Genomic DNA, 26,148 nt, shown 5'->3' with positions numbered 1-26,148 from the left:
TGGAGCCATGATCTTCACGTCTGAAACACTGGCCTCCCAGGAACTCCTTTAATGGTCCAAACATGTGGAAATGTCTTGGAGCGAGGTCAGGACTGTACGGGGGATGTGGCAATAACTCCCAGCCGAGTTCCTGTAATGTGCGAGTTATGCGCCTCACCACCTTTATAAATGCCGATGGCTTTTATGCCTTCAATAACTAGGAATTTCATCGCAAATCCCAGTTTGACTTGAACACCTTCGTAGAATAGCGATATTAGTGTGTTCTCCATTTAATTTAATTGTGTGCAATCTGTTGTCAGAGTGAAAGTCATTGGGTTTGATAGCTTACACTCTGTGTTCATTGGACAGATTTTTAGAGGGACAGATTAGTTAGTCTTTTATTTCTTTATTACTATAATTCTATGACTCAACTTGTCTTTTTCAGTTAATCTAGGTTTTAGCATAATTAAGACATTGGCACAAGTTATAGAATTTGTGGCCATGAAACTGTCCTCAAGAACAGCGGAACATGATCATTTATTCATTTATGGGAATGTTAGAGAAGGAGCAGCCAGGCAGGAGGACAAGAGGAAGGCTTAAGAGACGGTTTATGGATGTGGTGAGGAAGGACATGTACTGTACAGTAAAAGGTTGGAGTGACAAAGGAGGATGTGGGAGATAGAGTTAGATGGAGATAAATGGTGGCAACCCCTAATGGGAGCATCTGAAGAAGATTAATTCATGAGAACTATTTATTTAAGTCACATCTACAGGTATATTGGGCTAGCTTGGGGGTTAAGGTATTGGACTGCTGGTCAGAAGATCCCTGGGTCGAGCCCCTGCACCACCAAGCTGCCACTGTTGGTCTCTTGGAGGAGAAATGCCAGGTAGCTCAGTGGTTAAGGCATTGGACTATGGTTCGGAAGATCCCAGGTTCAAACCCCACAACCACCAAGTTGCCACTGTTGGGCCCTTGAGCAAGGCCCTTAACCCTCAACTGCTCAGATGTGTAATGAGATAGAAATGTAAGTCGCTCTGGATAAGAGCGTCTGCCAAATGCCCAAATGTAAATGCCACTGAAACAACTGATATTTATCCAGGGGTGGGGAGTATCCGGTGCCTGGTGGCATGTGGATGGACCACATGAAAAACTTACAGTCGAAGTATGACAAACTAACAGGTGCTGATATAACCCCAGCTCTAAAGCTGTAAGAGCCAATCAAAAATGTGGAAAAAGGTCTTAACGTCCAGATCAGACTAAATATGTAAGACGTTTTTCAAAAGTTAGCTTTTAATCCACACTTTGCATGTGGACATACCCATGCATGCTTTCTGAAATATTAATTTTCCGATTTCAATATATTGAAATTTAAAAACAAATGTTACCTCAGTGGCTTCTTACTCCATTCTTTTCATTATTTATTCTTACAAATGGCTCCTAACACTTTTCTTGGCTTAAGAAAAACAACTGGCTCTTTTTTGTTTGCCCTGGACTGAATGTCTGTGTTCTGCTTCTGAGTTGAGAGTGTGATAATTATCGGGACAGAGACCCAGAACAGCACAGTGTGTTCTTTTTAAAGAGGTTAGGTTGTATATAAAGATGATGTACCTCGAAGCGAGCGTCCTGTTCCACGGTGTACTTCCTCGACTGCTAATGGGACACCATGGGTTGAGAGAAATAGCGTAAGGGAAGTGGTACCTTATAAAACTATACACAGGGTGCTCGTCTTGATGTGCATCTTTAAATTAATATTGTTTTTCTGTAACTCTTCTGGTGAAGGCATAGTTGAGTTTTTTGCACAAACAACAGACCTAGAAGTTGGTTCTATCCAATATAACATAATATATAATATTTAGATTCATCACAGAACAAAAGACGCAGCGGTTAGGAGTCCTTGAATTGAAACCGCATCATCATTCTTGCTCAAAGGCATCTTTTTTGCATTGTGTCTTTTTCGTTTGAGGTAAACAGCCAGCTTTAATCTTGTCATCTTCATTCTGTGTACTGGGTGATCAAAGGCTAAGACTGTTTAGAGTTTAGTAACGGCGAGTTCTTTGGCAAGAACATCGCAGGACCTCTTCACTTCATTTTCTCATTTTCAGTGAAGCGATTACATCAACGAAACAGATCGGTCATACCACTAACATTTCCCATACTTCCTTTCGGACTCTAGCGCCCCCGGTGGCACTGACCTACAGGTACGTCGTGGCCTCTCTGTTCTCGCGCTCTTTGGCTTGCGCTACAGCCACGTTGATGCACTGCAGCCATTCCTCTGCGTGCTTCTCATCCTCTGCCTTCAGCACGTACGTCTTATCGTCAGTAAAGATCTCGAAAGCCCGAGGTAGGCTGCGGTCCCGTCGCTTTTTCGCCACCACCTTCACACTCTGGATTTTGCTTAGCTCAATGGTGTTGTCGTCCGGTTCATCCTTCTGGCTCAGGGAACACAGGAAGCAGACGGAATTAAATAATACTGTATAAGGTACATTGTGTTACAAGGAAATTTTATTCTACCTAACTGCAACATGAACTGAATTATTCTACACTCCCCTAATTTTCCAAGATGCCAATTCCCACTCTGTTAGGGCACTCTCCCCATAAATGTCTCCGAGACACATGAAGCCACAGACCACATCTATTTGACCTGCTGCTCAAAAACTGTTAGAAAGTGATGTAACAAGATGGAAGGAAAGCGTTATCTGTCCCCTTCCACTTCCCTGATCTTACAGACCCCATGATCAATGTAAGAGTGCAAGTATGCCATCCCTCCAGCCAATTTGCTTTCTAGACTCCTGGCTACAAATGGCCGTAGCATCAACTGGTAAGTTGATAAATTTTTTTTGCAAATATTTAAGGGATATGAGATGGTATCAAAAAGTTTTGTGACTAGTTTGTAACACCTCAAAAGATCACAGGGAGCACCGACATTCATAACTCAGTTTACCAAAAGACATCACCCTATTTACATTGGGAGCCATGCAACCGGTGCTATTCTGACCACGTCTGCTATATCAACTGTCCGTTACCACATCTGCTATTTCATCATGGACAGCAAGCTATAGCAAAGAGTGAACGTGAAATTCTGCGGGAAACTGGGCAAATCTGCCACAGAGATGTTTAACATGATTGTTGACATGGAAGTTTAAGGTGATGCTGCAGTAAGCCGTTTTGAGTGGCATGCATCGCTTGGACGCGGAGCAGATGAACATCACTGAGAGACACCAAGAGATCAAAAAGACCTTCAATGAGCTCCACCCCCAAAAATGTCAAAACCGTTCAGCAACCTGTGCATGACTGTCGGAGAACAATCCACAACTTTGTTCATTTGAACATGCACCATGTTGCTGCCAAGTTCGTCCCCAGGCTGCTGGTCCAGGAGCAGAAGGAACTTTGCATTAAAGTTTGCCAAGAACTCCGTCAGTGTGCTGTGGATGACCTGTCCTTCATGTCGAGGATCATTAATGGGGACGAAACATGGGTGTACAGGTACGACTCTTTTATGCAGCAACAATCTTCGCAGTGGAAGGGCCCATCATCTCTTTGACCGAAAAAAAGAGGCAGCATGACCAAGTGCACGTTCATCGTCCTTTTTCGAAATTCCTGGCATTGTGCCTTAAGAATTTTTCCTAGGGGCCAGAGTTAACAGTGAATTCTGCTGCCAGGTTTAAAGGCCTCTGAGGACGTATGGTAAAAGTGACCAGATCTGTGGCGCAGAAACCTCGAAACTTTTTGATCCTCCCTAGTAAATGTATTTCAATGTTGAAATGCACATACAAACAATGTTTAAAGAATGCAGGTCTGGACACCCCATGAGGGTGGGGGGATGGGGAGGGGGATCTATACTTGTTCAATGAAGCAACGCTTTTGACTCTGAAACAAACCTGATGGAGCTGCATCAACACATGTTTATTTTATGAACATGAGCCAGCTAGGATATTTAAATATTATTTCAGCGTTTTCAGTAATAGTCTGTTTTTTGCTGGCCTTAAAGCCATTGGAGCTTTTTTCCAATGACAGAAAACACTGGGCCAAAGCTAACATTGTTATATTTTTTTAAGGTTATTTTCAGTTACTGAGGTTTGGGTTAGATCCATTCAATTCAACTGAGCAGTCAAAGAGGCTACTAACTAGAAAAAAAAAATCTGTAAAAAATATAATACATTTTGTAATGGTGAGTTATTAAATACTGCTACAACAACAACAATGACCAATCATAGACCAACTGGCTTCATACATATGTAGAGACATATATCTCTTCCCCTTGGATATCCATACACCCTGTTCTCTTTCTCTCTGGGGGACAAGGTGAAGGATCTGTTCTGTGTTACTTCTTCATGCCTAACATCTGCGAGTGTACAAACTGTTCCTCAAAGAAGCTTCCACAATGGAAGATCAGAGTAAGCGGGAAAGAACATGAAGGGGGAGTACTGTAAACCAGAGTAGGCTAAATTGCACAGTCGCAATACTTGGTGGAACTTTAGAGCTTAAAACATGGGAACAGAGGCTGGGAAGCGGTTTGTTGGTTATGATGGTTGGTGTGCTTTCTGAGAACTGTCAATTGCTTTATTTTTATTCTTCAGCTGCGTCAACTTTCCCCAGTCATTGCTCTGGGAATATTCAGATGAAACTTTCTTCTGAAATTTATTTATGATTAAATCCCAGCCAAATAAAGATTGTTAAAACTTGTCAATTAATTATATGTGCTGTTTATCCACTGTTTAGTGTATCCGATTCAATGTGGAGTCCAAACTAATTGCAATCTGAATATGAGAACAATTAGAAATGGGCTAGCAGTTACAATTCCACACAAGCAGAGACCTGTTATCTTTATTGTCCTACATAGACTATATAAAAAGTCACATGGTTTAACTTAATAATAATAATGGTTTATGTAATGTTCCTTATACTTTTCAGAGAAATACAGTGAAACCTCAGATTGCGAGTAACGCGGTTTGCGAGTGTTCCGCAAGACGAGCAAAGATTTTAAATACATTTTAATGAACAAGTCTTGGTTTGCGAGTACCGAGTATCATGTACTACGCATGCGCTTCTTGTTTTGAGCGTCACGTGATCACAACTGAGCCAGCGGTTTTTCTCTCTCTTGTGCTGCGGAATAGTAGTTAAACATGGAACAGAACTGGTTAATGGGATCAGTGATACACAGGGATTGGTTGATGGGATCAGTGATACACAGCGATTGATGGGATCAGAGGGATTTGTTGATGGGATCAGTGGTACACAGGGAGTGATTGATGAGAAAAATGGACAGGAATTGATTGACATAAACATAAGTAACCTGGCTATGACTTGAATCAGGGACTCAGTTTTGTTTTTGCCCTTGCTTGTTTTGTTGTGTTTCTTTATCATTTTGGCTTGGGTTTTGTAATTGTTAATAAACCTCATGCACATGTAACCTGGGAACTCTCCAGAGTGCTGTATGTTACACACTGTGCTTCGTCAAATGGCAGAGCTCATCAGGCTGAACACAAATAAAACTGATCGGAAAGGTTTGGGATTGGACGAGAAAAACTCTGCTTTTGCATGCAAACGTTGTAAATGTTAATAAACCGTGTAATTGAAAACCACAAAGTCAGTTTGTATGTAGAATAGGGCTTGTAAGTGATTAAAAAAAATGTGTTCCATTGTAGTTTATAATTTATACAACTTTTCCTTTTCTGTATAAATGACACTTGCCAGGTCAGTAACATATTTAAACAGAATAAAAATCAAGACAATTTATTCTACAATATTATATATTCAGCTTGTGTTGATTGAATTTCCCTCATTTCCTTTATCACGCGGACTTTTGGTTTATTTGGATTTCCCCTCAGTCATGACAAACTGACCTCAATTTCTTTTTCTCTCAGTATGCTTTTGATTATAAAATATTTGAAAAAAATATATATTTTCAACATTTTTTTTTAACTTGTGCCTTTTGGTCCAAGCTGTAGTGAGCTCCCATCATCTTTGGCTTGCAGCTCGGGTGTTAAATTGAAACGTGTTGTTGAAACAGTGGAGGCTGATTTTTTTCCCTTCATTTTTTTTGCCCCCAATTTTCCAGGTACTCCGCATGCTGATTTCCATCTTTCTGCATGAAAAAGGATGAGTCACAAAATTTGGCAATCATGTCCTGGTTCTCGGTCTACCCCAGGGGCTAGTACTGCATCCTGTGCCATTATATTCTGTTCCCCCTGTATACCTTATCTTTGGGAGATCACTGGTTCGAATCCTTGCTGATGCTACAACCAGCTGAAGCCAGGAGTCCTAGTGAGCAATGTAAGCCATGCTCTTAGAGTTAAGTAGTCCCATCTTGCCTTCCTACATTGATCACAGAGATGCTTTGCAATAGGTGACCTCTATGAGGTCACGCAGGTAGGGATACAGCTAGCGTTTATTCTGCCAACAGGTTTTTATAGATAATAAATGTTTAGCATTTTATCATCTAAAAATGAAACACAGGCACGTACTGATTTTCCCTTCCTGAAGAGGAGCTGGTTACCAGCCAGGGTGGAGTAACGTGTTTTCCAGCGTTTGATAAACTTCCAGCGCACCTGTTTCTCCTTCAGCGTGCCCTCGATGAGCGGCTGGCCGTCTTGATTCACCACTAAAAAAAGATGAGAGTTGTGATATTGACAAAAAAAAAATAAAATCTAAACACACACATAGTATTCAGAAGCACTTTTTACCAACAGGTTTAATATTGTGTTAGAAAAATGAGAACATATGACTTAAAAAAAAATAGTGTTGAAATCACATTACATCTTTTATATTTTATTGATAATGTTACACAACTTTTTCAAGAACATTGATTATAAAAAAAAATGACCATTAATTAAAAAAAATATGCAAAGATGACCTTAGCATTTCTAGTCGTGTATTTAACTACTCAACAACTTTCATAACTCCAACTCCAAGTTTACACAATAGTGTGATGCATACAGTATAACAATGTGAACATCAGATGAGCCATATCTTATTCATATTTTATCAGGAGTGCTGCGGTTATATCCAAACCTCATAAAAGATCCAACAGAGTGCAGGAATAAAATGGCTTCGTATCATTACAGCTTTATGTCATAAACATTACCCAATAAACATAAACTCATGAATTCATCTTCTGATCATCTCTGACATTTGAAGCATTTCAGCCCTTTAAAATAGCCTCTCGTGCCCAGAACAACACCAAGAAACCCCGATCTTAAACATCTGTCAGCATTTAAGCCACTTAAAAGCGGCCTGGCTTGATCAAATGAGATGTTGTAGTGTATTTCAGAATAAAATGGCTAATCTAAGCATCAGTTTTTACATCCAAAGTTGGAGTGTTTCACAAAAGCTGAGGTTAAACTGTGTTTTTTTTAAACCGACTCTTATGCATCCCTTTGTGCTTCAGCAAGAATCATGTTCAAATCTTAAATCCTTTATCCATTATTAAAGACAGATCTGAATACGGTTGCTTTAGGGGGAAAAAAAGAGAAAGAGATCTGTGAAGTTTATCTACCAATAATGACCCTTAGGCCAGACTGAAACAGGACACACTCTACCCACTGTTTCCCCTGTGTGTGTTTGATCGCTCCGTATTAAGCAAGCAGCGGGGCGACAACGTGCTCCGCCAAGTGCCCTCGTCGGCCAGTTCCCGTAAAACAGGAAGCGGGGTTACAGCTCATCCAGGACGGCACAAAGCTCCCCATTGTCTGCATCTATTTCTGCAGCAATGAGCAGAGCAGATGAGAATCTGATGCTCTTTGATATCCCTGTTTACGATTAAGTAAGAACAATCTTAGATGATTACCAAATGCTGGCACCATGCGCCAGAAACCTCCCCTTGGGTTTTTGCACAGAACATTCGAACATTAGTTTATCTCGTGCCCCCTGTGCTACAGCCGAGCAGCTCTGGGTGCTTATTACAGAAAAGTTCCTAATAAGAGGGGGAGAGGTAATAACGTCATGGGTTTACTCAGGGCCAAACTCAGGCTGTTGTGTTCCCAGTGATGCATGTACAAGTGTAATCTACAGTCTATAGTTGGTAACTTTATGCACTTTGAAATACCGATCGTAACTAATTATACAACAGTTATTTCCGACCGTGTAATCTAATTGGATGAGAGGCTTCCCACGAGTGGTAATATAAACACATAACAGCACTGGGACGTTGAACTACATGTATCACTCGATGTCAAAGGTGTTCTATGATTGTTAATTACGCTAACTGTCGGTCGCAGCATAGGTCTGTACGGTCCGCAGTACTGAGGAGAGAGCAGCTGCCTGCCAAAAACACAATCACTGTCAGCAACGTTATAACGTTATGTCTCCTAAGTCCTTCTGAATCACATCTGAACCGTCCCTTTTTGTTCTATTCACAGAACAAAATACAATAGAAAAAACTAGCTCCCAAACACAAGGCTGAATTCCAAATCCCTCTCTAACTCCTGATCAAGGGCACTAGTTGTTGTGTGGTATTAGGGATTGTACACCCTATATAATGCACTACCTTTCTATTTAACATTATTTAGGACTCAACTCCAGAACCTTAGAAAAAGACGTCTTGGCAGTGTGGAGCATGTTGTAACTTGTTCTTCTTCTTTGTATTTCGGCTGTTCCCTTTCAGGGGTCGCCACAGCAAATCATCTGCCTCCATCTAACCCTATCCTCTGCATCCTCTTCTCTCACCCCAACTAACTTCATGTCCTCTCTCACTGCATCCATAAACCTCAGCATCCTTCTACCGATATATTCACAATCTCTCCTCTGAACATGTCCAAACCACCTCAATCTGGCCTCTCTGACTTTATCTCCAAAACATCTAATGTGGGTTGTCCCTCTGATGAACTCATTCTTGATCCTATACATCCTTGTCACTCCCAAGGAGAACCTCAACATCTTCAGCTCTGCTACCTCCATCTCTGCCTTCTGTCTTTTCTTCAGTGCCACTGTCTCTAAGCCGTAGAGCATCGCTGGTCTCACCACTGTCCTGTACACCTTTCCTTTCATTCTCGCTGATACTCTTTTATCGCACAACACACCTGACACTTGTCTCTACCCATTCCAACCTGCCTGTACCTGCCTCTTCACCTCCTTTCCACACTCTCTGTTGCTCTGGACAGTTGACCCTAAGTACTTAAAAGTCCTGCACCTTCTTTACCTCTGCTTCATGTATCCTCACCGTTCCTCTTGGGTTCCTCTCATTCACACACATGTATTCTGTCTTACTGCGGCTAACCTTCATTCCTCTGCTTTCCAGAGCATACCTCCACCTCTCCAAATTTTCTTCCACCTGTTGTCTGCTCTCGCTACAGAGCACAATGTCATCTGCAAACATCATAGTCCATGGCGACTCCTGTCTAACCTTATCTGTTGTATGTTGTAACTTGTTGCTACCCCAAAATGTCAAATATCGCTCAAGCCACTGGTGTGTCCTGTACACTGTGATCTGAAGACATTTAGGTATTTCTATCTCTGTTTATTCTAACCAAGCAGACCTGATTCCACCTGTTTAATCAGATAGGGTGTGGTAACACTCGAAGCTCGGCTCTCTTGGTTCGAACCAAAGCGTGAAATCATGCATTCATATTGGTTTGCTAGCATAAAGTTTGGTTCGCTTAGCATCCACTTGAGACCAAAAGACACATCAGAAGACATGTGGATTATATACGACAGTGTCTTTACCAGCTGAAAACTCTAAACTGAAACATAAAAAATGTAATGGTATATATTGAAAACAACACAAGCATAGATGCAGATGTTGAGTAAAACGGTTACGCCTAGGGTTTTTTCATTTTGCAACTAGTTTTTATCTAGTCACCAGTGGCCTTTAATCCTTTGATAGACCCTCCCCGTTTGCCAGCCTGTACCGTGCGTGATAGTACAGCAGGGCTGCATTCAATAACAGAAGCGATCAAAAACATATGACATTTCATCAGACCTTACGTTTTTAACTGTGGTACTGTACGTTTGTGGACATTTTGCAAGCGCTCGTTATTGAAGCAGCCCCGCTGGGCTAACATGTGCACTCGTGTGCTCTCGATCGATGTCCATGGTACATGTACGTGGAGGCTCATTGAATGTAACATTTAATTTGGCAGTGTTTAAATGTATTAATGACATTAGGTATTTAATTGTTTTCCCTTTTCAATCTTGCCAGCGTTTGATGTAGTTAGGACTTTTTCTTACTCCCTCCCTGTCCAAACACTGCCTCCTTTACAATACCGCTCAAAGCGTTTGGGATCTCTTTCTAACTCCATGGTCGTCCCTGATTTTTATTTCTTTCTACCCTGAAGGTGTTTATCCAGACTACACAATAATCCCCTCTGAACAGTTGATATTGAGATGTATATCTGCTACTTCTGCTCTGTAAAGCTTCATAACGGCTCCAATCTGAGGTGCTGGTTGTTAATTGGTGATTTCTGAGGCTGGTGACTCTAAATGAACTTCTCCTCTGCAGCAGAGCTCAGTTTTGGGTCTTGCTTTCCTGGGAAAGGTCTTCAGTATGGAGCTTGATAGGTTTTGCAAACGCACTCGACACAATACTGTTTTTGCAAGAACTATTACAGAACGGCTGACCTCCGTGTCCTAAAATAATGACTGTTGCTGTTGTTGTTGTTACATAATTACCTAATTCCATATGTGTTATTTCATAGTTTTGAAATCCCCAGTATTGTTGTAGAACGTAGAAAATAAATCGCTAAACAAAAACAAAGAAATCCGCAAGTGATCCCAAACGTTTAAGTGTACGTACATTGGATGTCACACATGCAGAATCGGGCATTATCAGATATTGCTAGCAAAGTGGAATTGGTTGGTATCTGTATCTTTTATCCGTGGAGCATTAAACACGTTTGTGTACCAGAGTTCTTTTAGCCCGTACCCGACTTTTCAAGGAGTCTCGGCCACATCAGTTACATTTACATTTAGGCATTTGGCAGACGCTCTTATCCTGCTAATATCTGAGCAGTTGAGGGTTAAGGGCCTTGCTCAAGGGCCCAACAGTGGCAACTTGGTGGTTGTGGGGTTTGAACCTGGGTTCTTACGAACCGTAGTCCGATGCCTTAACCACTGACCCAGTTCCCTGCGGTCAAGTCAAACACATTGCATGAGACAGACTTAAGCAGACTGAGTACTGCACAGCGAGCTCATTTTGTGCTCACATCAACTCGCGTCCAAGGCTTTCACTCATCTGTATGCACCGTGAGCATGATCAGGACTAATCTGTTAGTGAAACTAGAGCACAGGCATCAGAGGGATTTGTGCTTTGTGTCATATTTTCGAAACACTTTCCCCGATGGAGGATGACGAGCAGAAAATTCGAACCGCGGCCCGAGTTAGATGATGTTTGAGAAAGTGTTTGGCTGCGTCTGGATATCCCGATGAAGTGAGGTTGAGGTCAGAGCCAAACCAACAATCATGAAATTCGCCAAAAACCACAGTTCTACAGTTCAGAGCTTTACAGGATAATACGGTCCACCACAGTGTTGCAGAATTCTCTATTCTTATTAGTTATAAGGTGTTTTCTATGAATGCACAAATGTTTTGTATATTAATGATGTTTAAAATGTTAGCGTTTCTATAGTAACAGTGTACGGTAAATGGTCCACATTAAAATAAAAAAAAATGTGTGATCGTTTATAAGATGTTTCCTGTAAAGAATTGTATTTATTTGAGATTTATGGAAGGAGTCTCCAGTGTCAGTGTTTCAACAGTAAAGCTCTCCCTTTTCAGACAAAAAAAAGAGAGGGTGTTCAAGCCAAACCGGGACTTCAAGCACAGTATGGTGATGAGACTCTTTTCCACAGTAAACCACTTGGATGGTGCAGACATTATAAAAGCATCCGTACATCCAGGAATGACCTGACCTACTAATACTAATGTACTGTAGCAGGGTAATGTGTGTGTGTGTGTGTGTGTGTGTGTGATGTCACAACAGCGTTCTTTTAATCTGGTTTGACTTGAACGCCCCTTGTAAAATGTACAGTAAATGCTTCACAGACATCCCCAACAGTGAATGTAAACAGAGATTGATAAAAAGTATGACATCATTCATTAATTACTAAAACATGTTTAGTCTGTATATTGCTGTTGTGTAATGTTTCTGGATGTGCTGTTAGTGGTACCACTGCGATGGTAACAGTAGGTTTTTTGTTTTAATCCCACCACCACGTCATTCATTATTTTTCCATAACAGCGCGACACTGAGGGTTTTATTCTCTTACTTTAGACTTTCTCTAAAGGCCGAAATACAAAAAGCAACCTTTGACTTAGAGCTGTTTGAGAAAGGGGAACTAGTCTTAATAGCGCACACGAGCCTCCCACATCAAGCATAACGAATGTAATAGACTCTCTATGTCTCAGGACACACTTTACCTCCCAGATTTTCGCCGCAATTATAAAACCCGGCTGTTCTTCTGGGCACGTGGAGGTCACTGACTGATTCATGGAGATTTTCCAGAAATCCCAGAGTGCTGATCGGCATTCTGCTTTACGGTCGATAACCCAAGGGGGGAAACTCTGCGATTCAGATGTTGTTCCAGCAAAACCCCCGCTGAGAATATCGTCTATCTGACTTTTTGGTTTGTGTTTACTAGGACAGGAGCTCGACTCTCTCCAGAGCTGTGCATCGCTGATTTCAAACACATGTACAAAACCACCAACAAGCAGTAAACAGGCTGGAAAGTGCAAGGTATGGATTTATCACTTATGTTCCTCTTTCTTATTACTTCCATATGTTTTACTATATACTTTAATTATTATTGTTTATAACAACCTTCTAACAGTTTTATTGACATTAAGTAAAGTTTTTAAATCTGAACTTTATTCAATACATAATTATTTTTTAGAATCTTTTTAAATTTAAAGGCACATGCTTGTTTTTAAAGATGATGGTCCAGACATGACAAAAAAAAAAACAATCTTATCTCATTTATCAGCCGCATCTCCTACACTGCCTCGCCAAAAACGTTGCGCACTCTAATGTTTGTAATAATTCAGTCACCTTTAGCTTTGATTACGGCCCTGTGGTGGCCAGTGTGTGTGTGAAAGTGATTCCTCATGCTCCCAGAACAACACTTTCGCAATCTGAGTCCTAAGCCTGTTCACGAAAAAAAAAGAGACTTAAAAAAAGGAAGCACAACTATCAGACTTTAAAGTGATGGAAAAAAGTCATGTGACCTCTTGAGTCCGGACTGACCCTATTCCAGAGTGATGGGCGTGTCTGGGGAAGAAGGTAAGCGCATGAAGCGATGCTCCCATCATGCATAGTGTCCACTGTACAGTACAGTGTTATGATCTGGGGTTGATCAGTTGCCCAAGTCTAGACTCAACAACGTTATGGGGCAATAAAATAAAGTCAGGTGACCACCTGAATGTACTGAATCACCAGGTTATCACATCTATGGAGGGTTTCTTGCCAGATGGCACGGCGCTATTCCAGCACCCTGATTGTGAAATAGTTTTTCCTTGAAAAACAAACAACCACCGTGCTCGATGCACAATGCTGCGAATGTTGATCAGGACGATCACTTGGTCAAGCTGCTGACCCATCTCGCCTTTTCCTGTTGTGGAGACGATGGGCTCTCCGACTATGTAAACTGTTGCTTCATCTCAGGGCCGTACCCATACACCCAAGTTTCATCACCGGTAATGATTCTCGACATGAAGGACGGGTCATCCAGGGCACGCTGACTGAGTTCTTGGCAGACCTTGATGCAATGTTCCTTCTGCTCCTGGGTCAGCAGCCTGGGGAAGAACTTGGCAGCAACACAGTGCATGTTCAAATCACACATTAGGATCGCCTGGACTGTTCTGTATGACGCACCGTCAACGGTAGCAATGTTGTGGATTGTTTTCCAACGATCATCATGCACAAGTTGCCGAATGGTTTCGACATTTCCGAGGATTGAGCTCGTTGAAGGTTTATAACAACCTTCTAACAGTCTTTCGTCGTCCTCCAATTATGTTCTTCCACACTTGAAGCGTGCATGCCACTAAAAACACCTCGAACGACTTGATGCAGCATTGGCGTAAATTAGCAAAATCATGTCAAACATCTTTGTGGCAGGATTTTGACACAAAATTTCACATTCGCTCTTTGTTCTAATTTGCTGCCTATGATGAAATCACAGAAGTGGTAAAGCACTTGGTCAGAATAGCTCCAGTTGCACAGCTTGCAGTGTGTCTTTAGGTCGGTGCTCCCTGTAAACTTTTTAATACCGCCACATACATTGTCACTGTATGTACTGTATGGAAAAAGGCTGATGATATACTCGTACGTTCTGAATATGCAATTATTCTCACAGAGATCTTGTATGAAGGATACATACAGGATTTTGTACAATACATCCCTGTGAACCACTGGATACACAGCACTCAAACCTCCACACACACACTACGCCGAGACATGATGAGCCTCCAGCCCACACACTCGTCTACAGCTTAATTCAGAACAGGTGCAGTATAATTTCTGTCATGACCCATTCATGTTACAGTTAAGTGCAAAAGTTAATCATCATCTGTGATTCTTAAAAAAAAAAATAGAAAAAATAATTATATATATATATATATATATATATCAAAAAAAGAAACGTCCCTTTTTTAGGACTGTGTATTTCAACAATAATGTTGTAAAAACTTTACAGATCTTCAATGTTTTCCATGCATGTTCAATTAACCATAATCAATTAACTAACACGCACCTGTGGAATGGTTGTTAAGACTTTAACAGCTTACAGAAAGTAGGCATTTAAGGTCACAGTTTTAAAAACGCAGGACACTTAAGAGACTCGTCTACCGACTGTGAAAAACACCCAAAGAAAGATGCCCAGGGTCCCTGCTCATTTGCGTGAACGTGCATTAGGCATGTTGCAGGGAGGCATGAGGACTGCTGATGTGGCTAGGGCGATAAATCGCACCGTGAGACGCCTAAGACGGCACTACAGGGAGACAGGAAGGACAGCTGATCATCCTCGCCGTGGAAGACCACGTGTAACAACACCTGCACAGGATCGGTACATCCGAATATCACACCTGCGTGACAGGTACAGGATGGCCACAACAAATGAAAGTGAAGAGTATCATTCAAAATTTTTTAATTTTTCCTAAACTTCCTTATAGAGGGTGCTGCGAAATGACAGCACCAAAAAGAGAAACCACATCATTATATAATGAAGTTTTCATGATACTCGGTATGTAAGATGATATACATGTTTAAAGCAGGAGGCTCCTGAGGAGGAGGGAAATGAAAGAAAAAATACTAAAAATTTAAAGGGAAAAATTTTTGAAAAAATGTTCCCAGTGTGACGACTGGAGTTAAGTTTATTACCATCATAAAAGAGAGAAAATAGAGACTGTTGAAGTAATGAATGTTATAATAAAAGTTAATAATTACTGTATATTCTACAACATTAGAGATCAATTAGCCATTCATCATAAGACTAGCTATGAATCGATAAAGATGATAAGTTTCTAAAGGAAAAGTAGAAATGAAGTGCTTTTTAAAGAAGATTTGAGATGGTAACCTTCACTACACGTTCGCATAAATAAAAGTACATTCCTCAGGTTTTAGGGAATTTTATCTGAATACAGTATTATACAGTACATGCATAAAACAATGATCTATTTACCTGGATGTTAGCCAGCCCTCTGCAGTATATACATTTTAACCAGGCGTGACAAATCCAAATGAAAAAACAAAACAATCGCGCTTGCTCGCGCTCCCCTGATCCCTCACTCTGAGATTAGTTGAGTCCTTAACAGTTTAATCGATAAAAGATGTTGAAGTGAGACCCAGATTAGCTCCGTTACTCTGAGGCACGAGAACCCTGTTAGGCTCAATGTTTCACAGCAAAGCAAGGCCAGGGGCGTAATAACTAACGCATGTGTGCTGACTCATGAAACGGGTCTCTCCGTGAACAAAGGACAGCTCACGCGGGGCTCGATCAAGTGCATTGAGACGCCACCAAGACTGGGGCTTGTGAATCAAGTGATCAAAATGAGGTTTTGTAAGCGAACATGTAGAACAACAGACTGTGTGTGGTACTGTTGAAAGACAATAAGGGTGGTGTAATGTTGCACACACGCATGTCCGATTCCCATTTTCACTGTTTTTGCCATGAATCCTCAAACTGTGATGAGTCATGGGGAGTCATACAGAAAGTCTGTGCCTTATCAGGGTGCGTCTGGGTGACTCGCAGCGATTTGTATCTCGCCAGCTTGGGCTACAAACTGCTTTTGGGTAAGCTCAGAAAAATCTGGCGGAAGATATTATGACGTACCTCTGCAGTATGTTTCTGTAAGACTATTTATGGTCATTCATGGCCTTAACTAGTCAACTGTAGTAACTGTAGTGGTATAGTAGTGATGGTTACTGAAGGCCATGGTGAACTACTGACTCACAGCATGCCAAAAAGTCCAGGTTTTGACAAACCGCCATTTCAATGGTTATCATAGCGATCTGTAGATTGTTATCCACGGCCTACTAAATTATTGGCCTGTGTCATCCCAACAGTAAAGCATCCTGAGATCATTCATGTGTGGGGTCGCTTCTCAGTCAAGTCAGTGCGCTCACTCACAATTTTGAGCCATGAATAAAGAATGATACAAAAACCTCCTCTGAGAGCCACATCTCCCAACCATCCAAGAACAGTTTGCCTTTTCCAGCATGATGGAGCACCTTGCCATAAGGCAAAAGTGATAACTAAGTGGTTCCAGGAACAAAACACAGAAATCTTGAGTCTGTGGCTAAGAACCTCCCCCAGACCTTAACACCATTGAGAACTTGTGGTTAATCCTCAGGAGACATTTACATTTAGGAGACACTCTTATCCAGAGCGACTTACTTTTTTTATCTCATTACACATCTGAGCAGTTGAGGGTTAAGGGCCTTGCTCAAGGGCCCAACAGTAGCAACTTGATGGTTGTGGGGTTTGAACCTGGGATCTTCCAAACCGTAGTCCAATGCCTTAACCACTGAGCTACCCCTGGCCCCGGGTGGACAAACAAAACGGGTGGACAAACAAAAATTTACAAATTCTGACAAACTCCAAGCATTATTTATGCAAGAATTTGCTGCCATCCGTCAGGATGTGGCCCAAAAGTTGATCGACAGCATTCCAAGGTCAATCGCGGCACTCTTGAAAAAAGAAGTTTCAACACTTTGAATAATCTTTTGCATAATCTTGGTGTAATTCTCAATAAAAGCCTTTGAGAATGCTTGTATTTATACTTCAGTATACCATAGTATCATCTGACAAAAAGATCTAAAAACACTGAGGTTCTTTTTATAAAAATTAATATTTGTGCAGCCTCGAAACCTTTGGCCAGGGCTCTATTCACTTTAGCTCTGCCTTAGTCTTGGTGAGTTGTGGGGTGTAGTTGTGGCTCTGGGAAACTGATCCGAAGGTCAGGGGTTCAAGCCCCAGCATCGCAAAGGTGCCTCTGTTGAGCCGTTGGCCCTATCTGTCTCCAGGGGCGCTGTATCCTGGCTGACCCTGCACTCTGACCCCAGCTTCCTAAAAAAAACAACTCAGTGTATATGTACATGTGACAAATAATTGAATCTTAACCTGTAGCTAAGGACATGACAGTGTGCCGTGCCACAGCAAGCCACAATCATGAAGCCGGAGTGATTTGTAGGAAATATCATAACCATGAGAAGTTGCTGTTACTACTTTAACACTACTATGAATCTGGTTATTTTTTAATAACATGGCGATGTAATAAAACTACTGTAATGTCCAGTTGCCACTCTTATGACTTGCATTTGTCAATAATTATTAATTAAAAAAATTATATTTATAATTACATTTTGTGTTATGGAACATCCCTGAAAATAGTTATCGCTTACGTTATACAGGGTGGGCCATTTATATGGATACACCTAAATAAAATGGGAATGGTTGGTGATATTAACTTCCTGTTTGTGGCACGTTAGTATACGTGAGGGGCAAAACTTTTCAAGATTAGTGGTGACCATGGTGGCCATTTTGAAGTCGGCCATTTTGGATCCAACTTTTGTTTTTTCAATAGGAAGAAGGTCATGTGACATATAACTTATTGGGAATTTCACAAGAAAAACAATAATGTGCTTGGTTTTAACGTAACTTTATTTTTTTATGAGTTATTTACAAGTTTCTGACCACTTATAAAGCAATTATTAGCAGTTTACATATTAATGACACGTGAGGAGCGGATAGAAATTGTGTGTTGATGTCTGGTGAACGCAGTAACCGGGTCATTGCAGCAGATTTCAATGCAAGACACCCTACGAGACCACCCATCTCCCATGCTACAGTTAGCAAACTGCTAATAACTGCTTTATAAGTAGTCGGAAACTTGTAAATAACTAATGAAAGAATAAAGTTACGTTAAAACCAAGCACCACCCTGTAGAACTTATGAACAGTCATTACTTCACCAGCTTTTCTTTGTCTCTCTTTCGAAGTGAAAAAGGAAACAAAAACACAAAGCGTAAAATCCTCTGTCCTGAAAATGTTTAAAAACGAACAGCTTTACCTTTACCTGGCGACTCCTTCCATAAATCTTGTGAAATATGTCTGCTTACAGAAAGTGTTACCATGTTATTATTTCCCCTGTCTAAACTGTTGCTATAGAAACCATAATGCAATAGAACCAGTGCATTAATATATTTTAAATCTGCCGATGTCGGAGCTGCTGTTGGAGAGAGTTAATCAACACCTTCTGCCCAATCAGAATCCAGAATCCAAGCCGGCTGTGCTGGAACGTGAAATAAGGAGTGTGTCGAGTGAACTGTTGCGATTCTCTCTCGTGCCGTCTACCCGAGCTGTCGCCATGCCAAGGCAAGCACGCAGAGTCCAGGGGCTGCTTTTACAGACCTTCAGTAAACTCTGCGAACATTACACACGCTCCCTATTAAAACCTCACAAAACCTCCGTCAGACGTGGAAGTGGGGCCGCACAACCGAACCAGCCCTGCGAAACATCGTGTGTGTGTGTGTGTGTTTGGAAATGATCACACTTACTGTGCTGTGGTTTTAAATGGACCTTTGAGGATTTTTATTCTTGGCATGTTTTTTTTTTTTTTTGCATGTTTCCTTCATAAACAACGATAATAAAAGTAATACGTGCAGCACTGACTCTGTGTATTTAACCTATTACAGCAGGATTTAGAGAGGGTGAATAACACGTCTAATTCATGGGGTTGAAAAAAAAACAACAACCTGTGGTTTAAAAGCTTACTGCAGTTTTTAACACAACAATAAATACTCCAATTAGAGAAATAACAATAATTACCAAAACACAAAAACACACTTATAAACTCTCTAACCTAACCTATGTGCTAAAAAAGTCTTAACTGGGAAAATATTTTTCTTTTTTTGTTTCCTTGTCTATTCAAATACATAAAAGCTTAAATCATAGCACTCTTACTTTTCTGAAACGTTGATTACATTTCCTCTGTGTATAATGCTACTTAGAGTACAAATTAGAATTCAAATTAAAAACAATATGAAACATTTCAAATGCAAGTTTTAAATGCCTGTGATTTTTAGTTGTCTTAATATGTTAAGAGTAGTAAAAAGTGTAAATCTTTTACAGTCCTGTAAGGCTGTACTGGACTCTGATTGGTCGAAAGGTGTTGATTAATTCTCTTTAACAGAAGCTCTGTAAGCAGTGCAGGTTTATATTAATGCCCTCGTTCTAATATGTTATTGTTTCTATGGTAACAGATCCATCACAGGGATGTGCACTTTTATATCTGCAAGAAGATATTAATCAAGCATGTAGGGAAGGAGTCTCCAGTGTCATGGTTAATAAAGCTGTAACTGTAAAGGGATAGTTTTTTTTTTTTTTTTTTTTCCGAATCTGTCTTAAATCATTTTTGAAATCCCTATAAGCACATTACAATAGGTCTTGGTGGTTATACGTTTTTTTTTGCTCTGCACACCAACCAGGATGTTTGTCAGACAGTATTTGAGTACGATGTAAAATTTGTTAAAATTTGTTTGATGATTTGAAGTGTCTCAAATATCCAAAAAAAAAAAAAAGAAACTTTTTCACTGCGCTGTGTAACTGGATTAAAAAGTACAATGTGCTGTTCTTTAATGAAAAAGCTAAATGTAAGGCCCATGTCACACTGAGCCACGTTCCCACTATGGCCACAAAAAGTTGGTTGAATGCAGTAAGAACTTGAACAACTTGAAGTTAGAGACAACATGATAGACTCATTGAGAACCTGACAGGGACATGGCTTGGAAGTAGTACAGTGGAACCTCAGATTACGAGTAACGCGGTTTGCGAGTGTTCCGCAAGACGAGCAAAGATTTTTAATAAATTTTGACTTGAAAAACGTTGCATTTTGTGTTGCGGCCAAGCATTGTCTTGGTTTACGAGTATCATGTATCACACATGCGCTTCTTGTTTTGGCGCCGAGCGTCACGTTAACACAACTGAGCCAACGTTTTTTTTCTCTCTTGCGCTGTGAAACTGTGGGTAATCGTCTCCCCTCTTGGGTCTTAGTGCACGTCTCTTACTGGTATAATCAACATCCGTGCACACGTGTACTGTTTACTATAACACTGTGACCATGGTACCATGTGTGTGTGTGTGTGTGCGTGTGTGTGTGTGTGTGTGAAACATATTTTATTTGTGTTTGTAAGCGTGTGTGTACAGTGCTTATTGCTTATTATAACATACATGTGTGCGCGCCTGTAAAGCAAAAGCAGGTCTCATTAGAGGGTAAAGATCCATTGTTTCTCTCCCTCTCTGTATCAGCCTGTCACACACACTCCCCTTTACTTAATTTATTTTATTTTTACTTTATATTTTGTATTAATTATTTTTATGTATTTATTTTTTATTTTTGGGCTGTATAATTATAATATAATAATAATAATTTGAGTTTACATTATTTGTTATGGGAAAATTGAATTTGGTTTACAAGTGGAATACGAGCCCACTTCCGGAACTAATTATGCTTGTAATCCGAGGTTCCACTGTATAGACTTATACATAAATGCACACATTTCCATTTTGACCCTATTTCTATTGCGTTCTACAGAATTTTAAGGACACAGTAAGAACTCTATAGACTTCATTGAAGTGAGACGGGGAATCAAACACTCAAGCGTGTGGTGTAATTGAAAAATAATCGATTTTGGGGTGGTAACAGTGACTCTGCATCATCACTCCATCTTGGTGATTTTTGTCCTTTCACCAGGACACATGTAAGATTTTTTTAATACACACAGGAAGTGACATCATACGTCACATCAGAATCAGGGTCATTTTCCCCGAGTTATTTCCATGGGAACATGCGCAAGTTTAATGTTTTCTCTGGTGTGTGGATGTAAAGCTTTACATCTAGACATAATTATTATTATTATTATTATTATTATTATTATTATTATTTTATTTAATAATTTTAATTTTTAATAATTTTATTTTATTATTATTATTATGATTTAATGTTACGCTTGGGCAGGTCAGAGCCTTTAAGAGTGTGAGCATATAAAATCTAATTACTACATTTTCTCACCTTTTTTTCTAACCTTATTTACATTTAACTAAAGTAGTGATTAGAAAATAAAGGCAAATAGTAATAATTCACTCTTTTATATAACTATACTATATTTTATATAATGGTTAATTTCCCCCCTTTTTTTGGGTCGTTAAAATGCTAGAATATTATTCTTAGTTGAGACTTCAGGAAATCATGTAGCTTTCAAAGAACTATAAATAAAACATGGATATTTCACCATATGGAGTTATTTTTTCCTTCCCACACATTTCTGTCTTTACATTTTCAGTAACACTTGGCCAGAACATGCTGGTCGTCATGTACAAAATGTAGACTGTTAAATCACAATTAAAGCTTCAAGCGATGACGGATCTCACATCATTACGATTCCCTAAAATGAAATAACCATGGTGAGGTTTAGTCTGGCTGACCTGTACTGAGCGAACAAACACACACACACACACACATCTATCCGTAACACCAGACTGCTCCCTCCAGATTAATGGTTTCATGGAAAAGTGTACGCGAATGAGACCTCAATCAGACCTCAAAGTTGGACGGCTAAATGAGACCAGTGGATCATCTGTCCGTGACTGGCAGCGCGCTGGAAAACCGAGGAAACTCTCAGGGACGGCCGCATGAGCACGGGGTAGTAAATTACACCTGACGTCGAGGAAGAAATGAGAAAGACACAGACTTTTCTCAAATGTCTAACATCGGTCGTTGAACAGAAACTGGCAGAGCTGTGAGTTTAAATTGACTTTGCAATTTACAAAACTTGATCTTTTATTTTGTTTTCAATTTAATTTATTATTTTTTTATACTCAGACCAGCCCGTCTGGCACCAACAGCCATGCCATGCTCAAAGAAGGCCCTGAAATCACCTTTCTTCCCCATTCTGATGCTTTGTATTTATTTATTTATTTATTTATTTTGTACCTAATAAAGTGGACAGTTAGTGGTCATGTTACTGCAAATGTCCTGTACTGACCACTATGCATAGTGGTGCTTCATGAGGTAGTACAGTGCTCTATGGGTAATATTCCAGGGCCCTATCCAGGGAATATAAAAGTCAAACAACACCAAGATGGTGAGCATGGACTAAATCCAGACCCACACTGGTGCCACAGCTCTGTGCTCGAGTTGCTCAGTGGAATGCAGGACGCTTCTTGGCCTGGGGTGTGTCATAATCTGCACAAAGTGTCCGCATGGTCAAGCTGCTTACTAACAACCCGTGAACTACGTAGTTAAACGGTTGTCTAAAAGCAAACACCAAAGCAGGAGGTAAGGATAAGTTTTTTTTTCCAGTCTATGGAAACAGGCGTGAAGTGATGAAGACCTGGACCGTAGCACCAAGTCACGAACCCAGTACTGAGAACTGGGTGCGAGGTTTGGACACATACTGTTCATGTCTAAAGACTTTGCTGTGCTGTCTGTATTTACTGTTTTATGTGTTTTGTGTGTGTGTGTGTGTGTGTGTGTGAGGCTCCTTTTTCTTTTGCTGATTATTTCATGAAACGTAAAATGCTGTTAAAAACCTAGACTGTCTGCATCAGAAAATCAGTAATCAAAAACACACAAAGACTTGAGGGATGCCCAAGGGAACGATTTTCATTTTGAGAATGTTATGAGCACAACATCTGCAGTGAGATAAAACAGATGTGCGCTCTTCTATAGAGATCCAGTTCAGGTGTGCTCTACTGTTGTGGATTAACACAAGGGTTTAAAATAGAGAGCTTTTCCCTAAGTACCACTCACACCACTCATTTACGTGTGTGTGTGTGGAGCAGCTTGTTTCGCAGGTCGTGTAAACTGACCAGTCAGGGTCAGTTTTCCATCATCATCATTCAAGACTTTCTTCTTCTTCTTGATGCAGGCTTTCTGCTTATTCTACAGTTTAAATGTTTTCTTAACCTCCATTCTTCTTAAATTTTTATTATGTTTTCCTCTCCTACTTCTTATTCATCATCATCATCATCATCATCATCATCATTATCTTTGCTCCAGGAGGCTCTGTATCATGGTTGACTCTGCATCATGACCTGAGCCTCCAAACAAGCTGGGATATGCAAAATAAATAATTTCACTGTGCTGTAATGTATATCTGAAAAGGCCTTTTCTTCTTCTGAAATAACGATTAGTTCTGGTCATAAACATGCTGTGTATGGTATAACGTTACAGTCTAAGAGGATAAAAAATTGTAAAAGACAATGACATGAATCACCTCTAAGACAGGAGCAGTTATCGAATCCGTTAAATCCATCTGGTTTTTCCAGGCTGAGCAAAAGTACTGATGTTCCCATCTGTCTTTCCTCACACTCACTCCTTTTCCTTCCTGTGGTTTTTTCTTTCCGCCACACTTTTCCTTTTCATTTCCTGTTTTGTACTAAAGGCCATTAGGATGGTTGAACCAGGATGATGAAGGTCAGCAATCAAAACTATTTCTCTTCTAAGATCCTCCAATACCACCGTAATTATAGCTCATAGTCTTGCTTCCTGCTCCAACACACTAGTGTTAGGCCTTATAATAATATTTGGCACACAGAGAATGGAACAACTTTTTTCAGGAAAATATACTCATAACTTTACATTTTGTTTGAAAAAAAAAAACACTTGATGTTGTGCTGTTAAAGGAAATTATTGATTGACAGGGTAGTGTGATGGAGTTACTGTTACACACACTTACTGTAACTATGTTCTGTTAAAAAACTGGGGACTCCTTCCCATAAACTTTAGGTCTGACACTGGAGACTCCTTCAGGAAACGTTGGGTGTGGCACCAGAGACTCCTTCCATATACTTTAAGTCTGGTATTGAGACTCTTTCCATAAACTTTACAGTAGGTCTGACACTGGAGACTCCTTCCATAAACTTTAGGTCTGACATTGGAGCCTTTTTCCAAAAACTTCAGGTCTGACATTGGAGCCTTTTTCCAAAAACTTCAGGTCTGACATTGGAGCCTTTTTCCATAAACTTCAGGGCTGACACTGGAGACTCCTTCCATAAACTTTAGGTCTGACACTGGAGACTCCTTCCATAAACTTTAGGTCTGACACTGGAGACTCCTTCCATAAACTTTAGGTCTGACACTGGAGACTCCTTCCATAAACTTTAGGTCTAACACTGGAGACTCCTTCCATAAACTTTAGGTCTAACACTGGAGACTCCTTCCATAAACTTTAGGTCTGACACTGGAGACTCCTTCCATAAACTTTAGGTCTGACACTGGAGACTCCTTCCATAAACTTCAGGGCTGACACTGGAGACTCCTTCCATAAACTTTAGGTCTGACACTGGAGACTCCTTCCATAAACTTTAGGTCTGACACTGGAGACTCCTTCCATAAACTTTAGATCTAACACTGGAGACTTCTTCCATAAACTTTAGGTCTGACACTGGAGACTCCTTCCATAAACTTTAGGTCTGGCATTGGAGACTCCTTCCATAAACTTTAGGTCTGACTCTGAAGACTCCTTCCAAACAATTCAGGTATGATATTGGAAACTCCTTCCATAACCTTTAAGTCTGATGTTCCCGTCTGTCTTTCTTTAAACTCACCCCCTTTCCTTCCTGGGGGTTTACTGTTCTGTCTCACTTTTCCTGTTCATTTCCTGTTTTGTACTGCAGATCATTAGGATGGTGGAACCAGCATGATGAAGTTCAGAATTCTAAACTATTTCTCCCATAAGATCCTTCAATACCACGTAATTATAGCTTTTAATCTTATTTCCTGCTTCAACACAGTAGTGTTTGGCTTCATAAAGACTCCGTACATAAAGTTTAGGTCTAAAGTTTAGTCTCTTTACAAAAAACTTTACCATGTCAATAATTCTGCCATTCAGGTTTCTGTGAATGAGCCGTTACTATGAAAATGATATGTGAACATATTAATCAACACCTTCTGGACAATTGAAATGTTGGCTGGAACAGTGAATAGTGAATCTTAAATATAAATTTGATTTACATTTAAATCAGCTTAGTTTCAAGTAATCTAGCTGATAGACCCATGGCCATGCAATGGTATTTTAATAATCTAAAAATAAATGGAATAAAATTTACCAGCAGCTTTTTCTGGGTTGTTGCACATGAAGCACAGCCAGCTTCCAACCTCCTGACTGTAGCCAAAGAGGTCAAAGAAACGCACCTCCTCCAGGTGAATCTGCAGACTGTCCAGGTCCTGCAACAGAGGAGGAGTGTATGAGTACTGTATGCAGAGTACCTGGAAAAGAGTCAAAGCAGAGAAATGACCGTGCCGTTTTATCTGTCACTGTTTCCGCATTAAATCATAAATAAAATCAATCTGGGCTGCAGGGTTTTAAATGAGCAGTACCCATTTGAACTTTTGTGCCCTTTTATTTATGAAGAAGTCATAAATCAATTGCATTCATATGATTGGAGGTATTTTTCCTTTTCTGGAAAAACATTGACTAAATAATAATGGGATAACATTAAATGAATGCTTCCTAACACAATGTTGCAAAAACAACTTCAAAACCAAATGAATACCAAACTGTGGACCTGGGCAGAACGTGAACACCAGAAAGCACTACATGCTTACTACTGGATATAAAAGAAATGACTGACTTGATGTATAATCGCCAACAGCAAAATGCTGTAATTCTGCTACTGGTTATAATACTTTATCCTGTACGCATGGCCTGGAGCCTATCCCAGGAGACTTGGGGCATTAGGC

The 26,148-nt window shown here is 40.3% G+C and overlaps 1 protein-coding gene across 2 annotated transcripts in view; it reads right to left on the bottom strand.

Annotated features, from left to right (window-relative positions):
• Positions 1-1,926: 1,926 nt before the first annotated feature.
• Positions 1,927-26,148, bottom strand: part of veph1 (ventricular zone expressed PH domain-containing 1) — a 94,068-nt gene continuing 69,846 nt past the window's right edge. The window contains exons 11-13 of one of the 2 annotated variants that reach the window (XM_053500532.1): positions 25,515-25,632; positions 6,445-6,581; positions 1,927-2,406 (exon numbers count right to left, since the gene is read on the bottom strand). In XM_053500532.1, coding sequence (XP_053356507.1) covers positions 2,173-2,406; positions 6,445-6,581; positions 25,515-25,632 — 489 coding nt within the window. In that variant the 3' untranslated portion in view covers positions 1,927-2,172. Of the gene's footprint in view, positions 2,410-6,444; positions 6,582-25,514; positions 25,633-26,148 lie in introns of both variants that reach the window. The other variant, XM_053500531.1, reaches the window with a different exon arrangement.

Source organism: Clarias gariepinus, chromosome 7 (assembly GCF_024256425.1).
Source record: "Clarias gariepinus isolate MV-2021 ecotype Netherlands chromosome 7, CGAR_prim_01v2, whole genome shotgun sequence".
Classification (NCBI taxonomy): domain Eukaryota; kingdom Metazoa; phylum Chordata; class Actinopteri; order Siluriformes; family Clariidae; genus Clarias; species Clarias gariepinus.
This window is presented reverse-complemented; position numbering and strand designations above follow the sequence as displayed.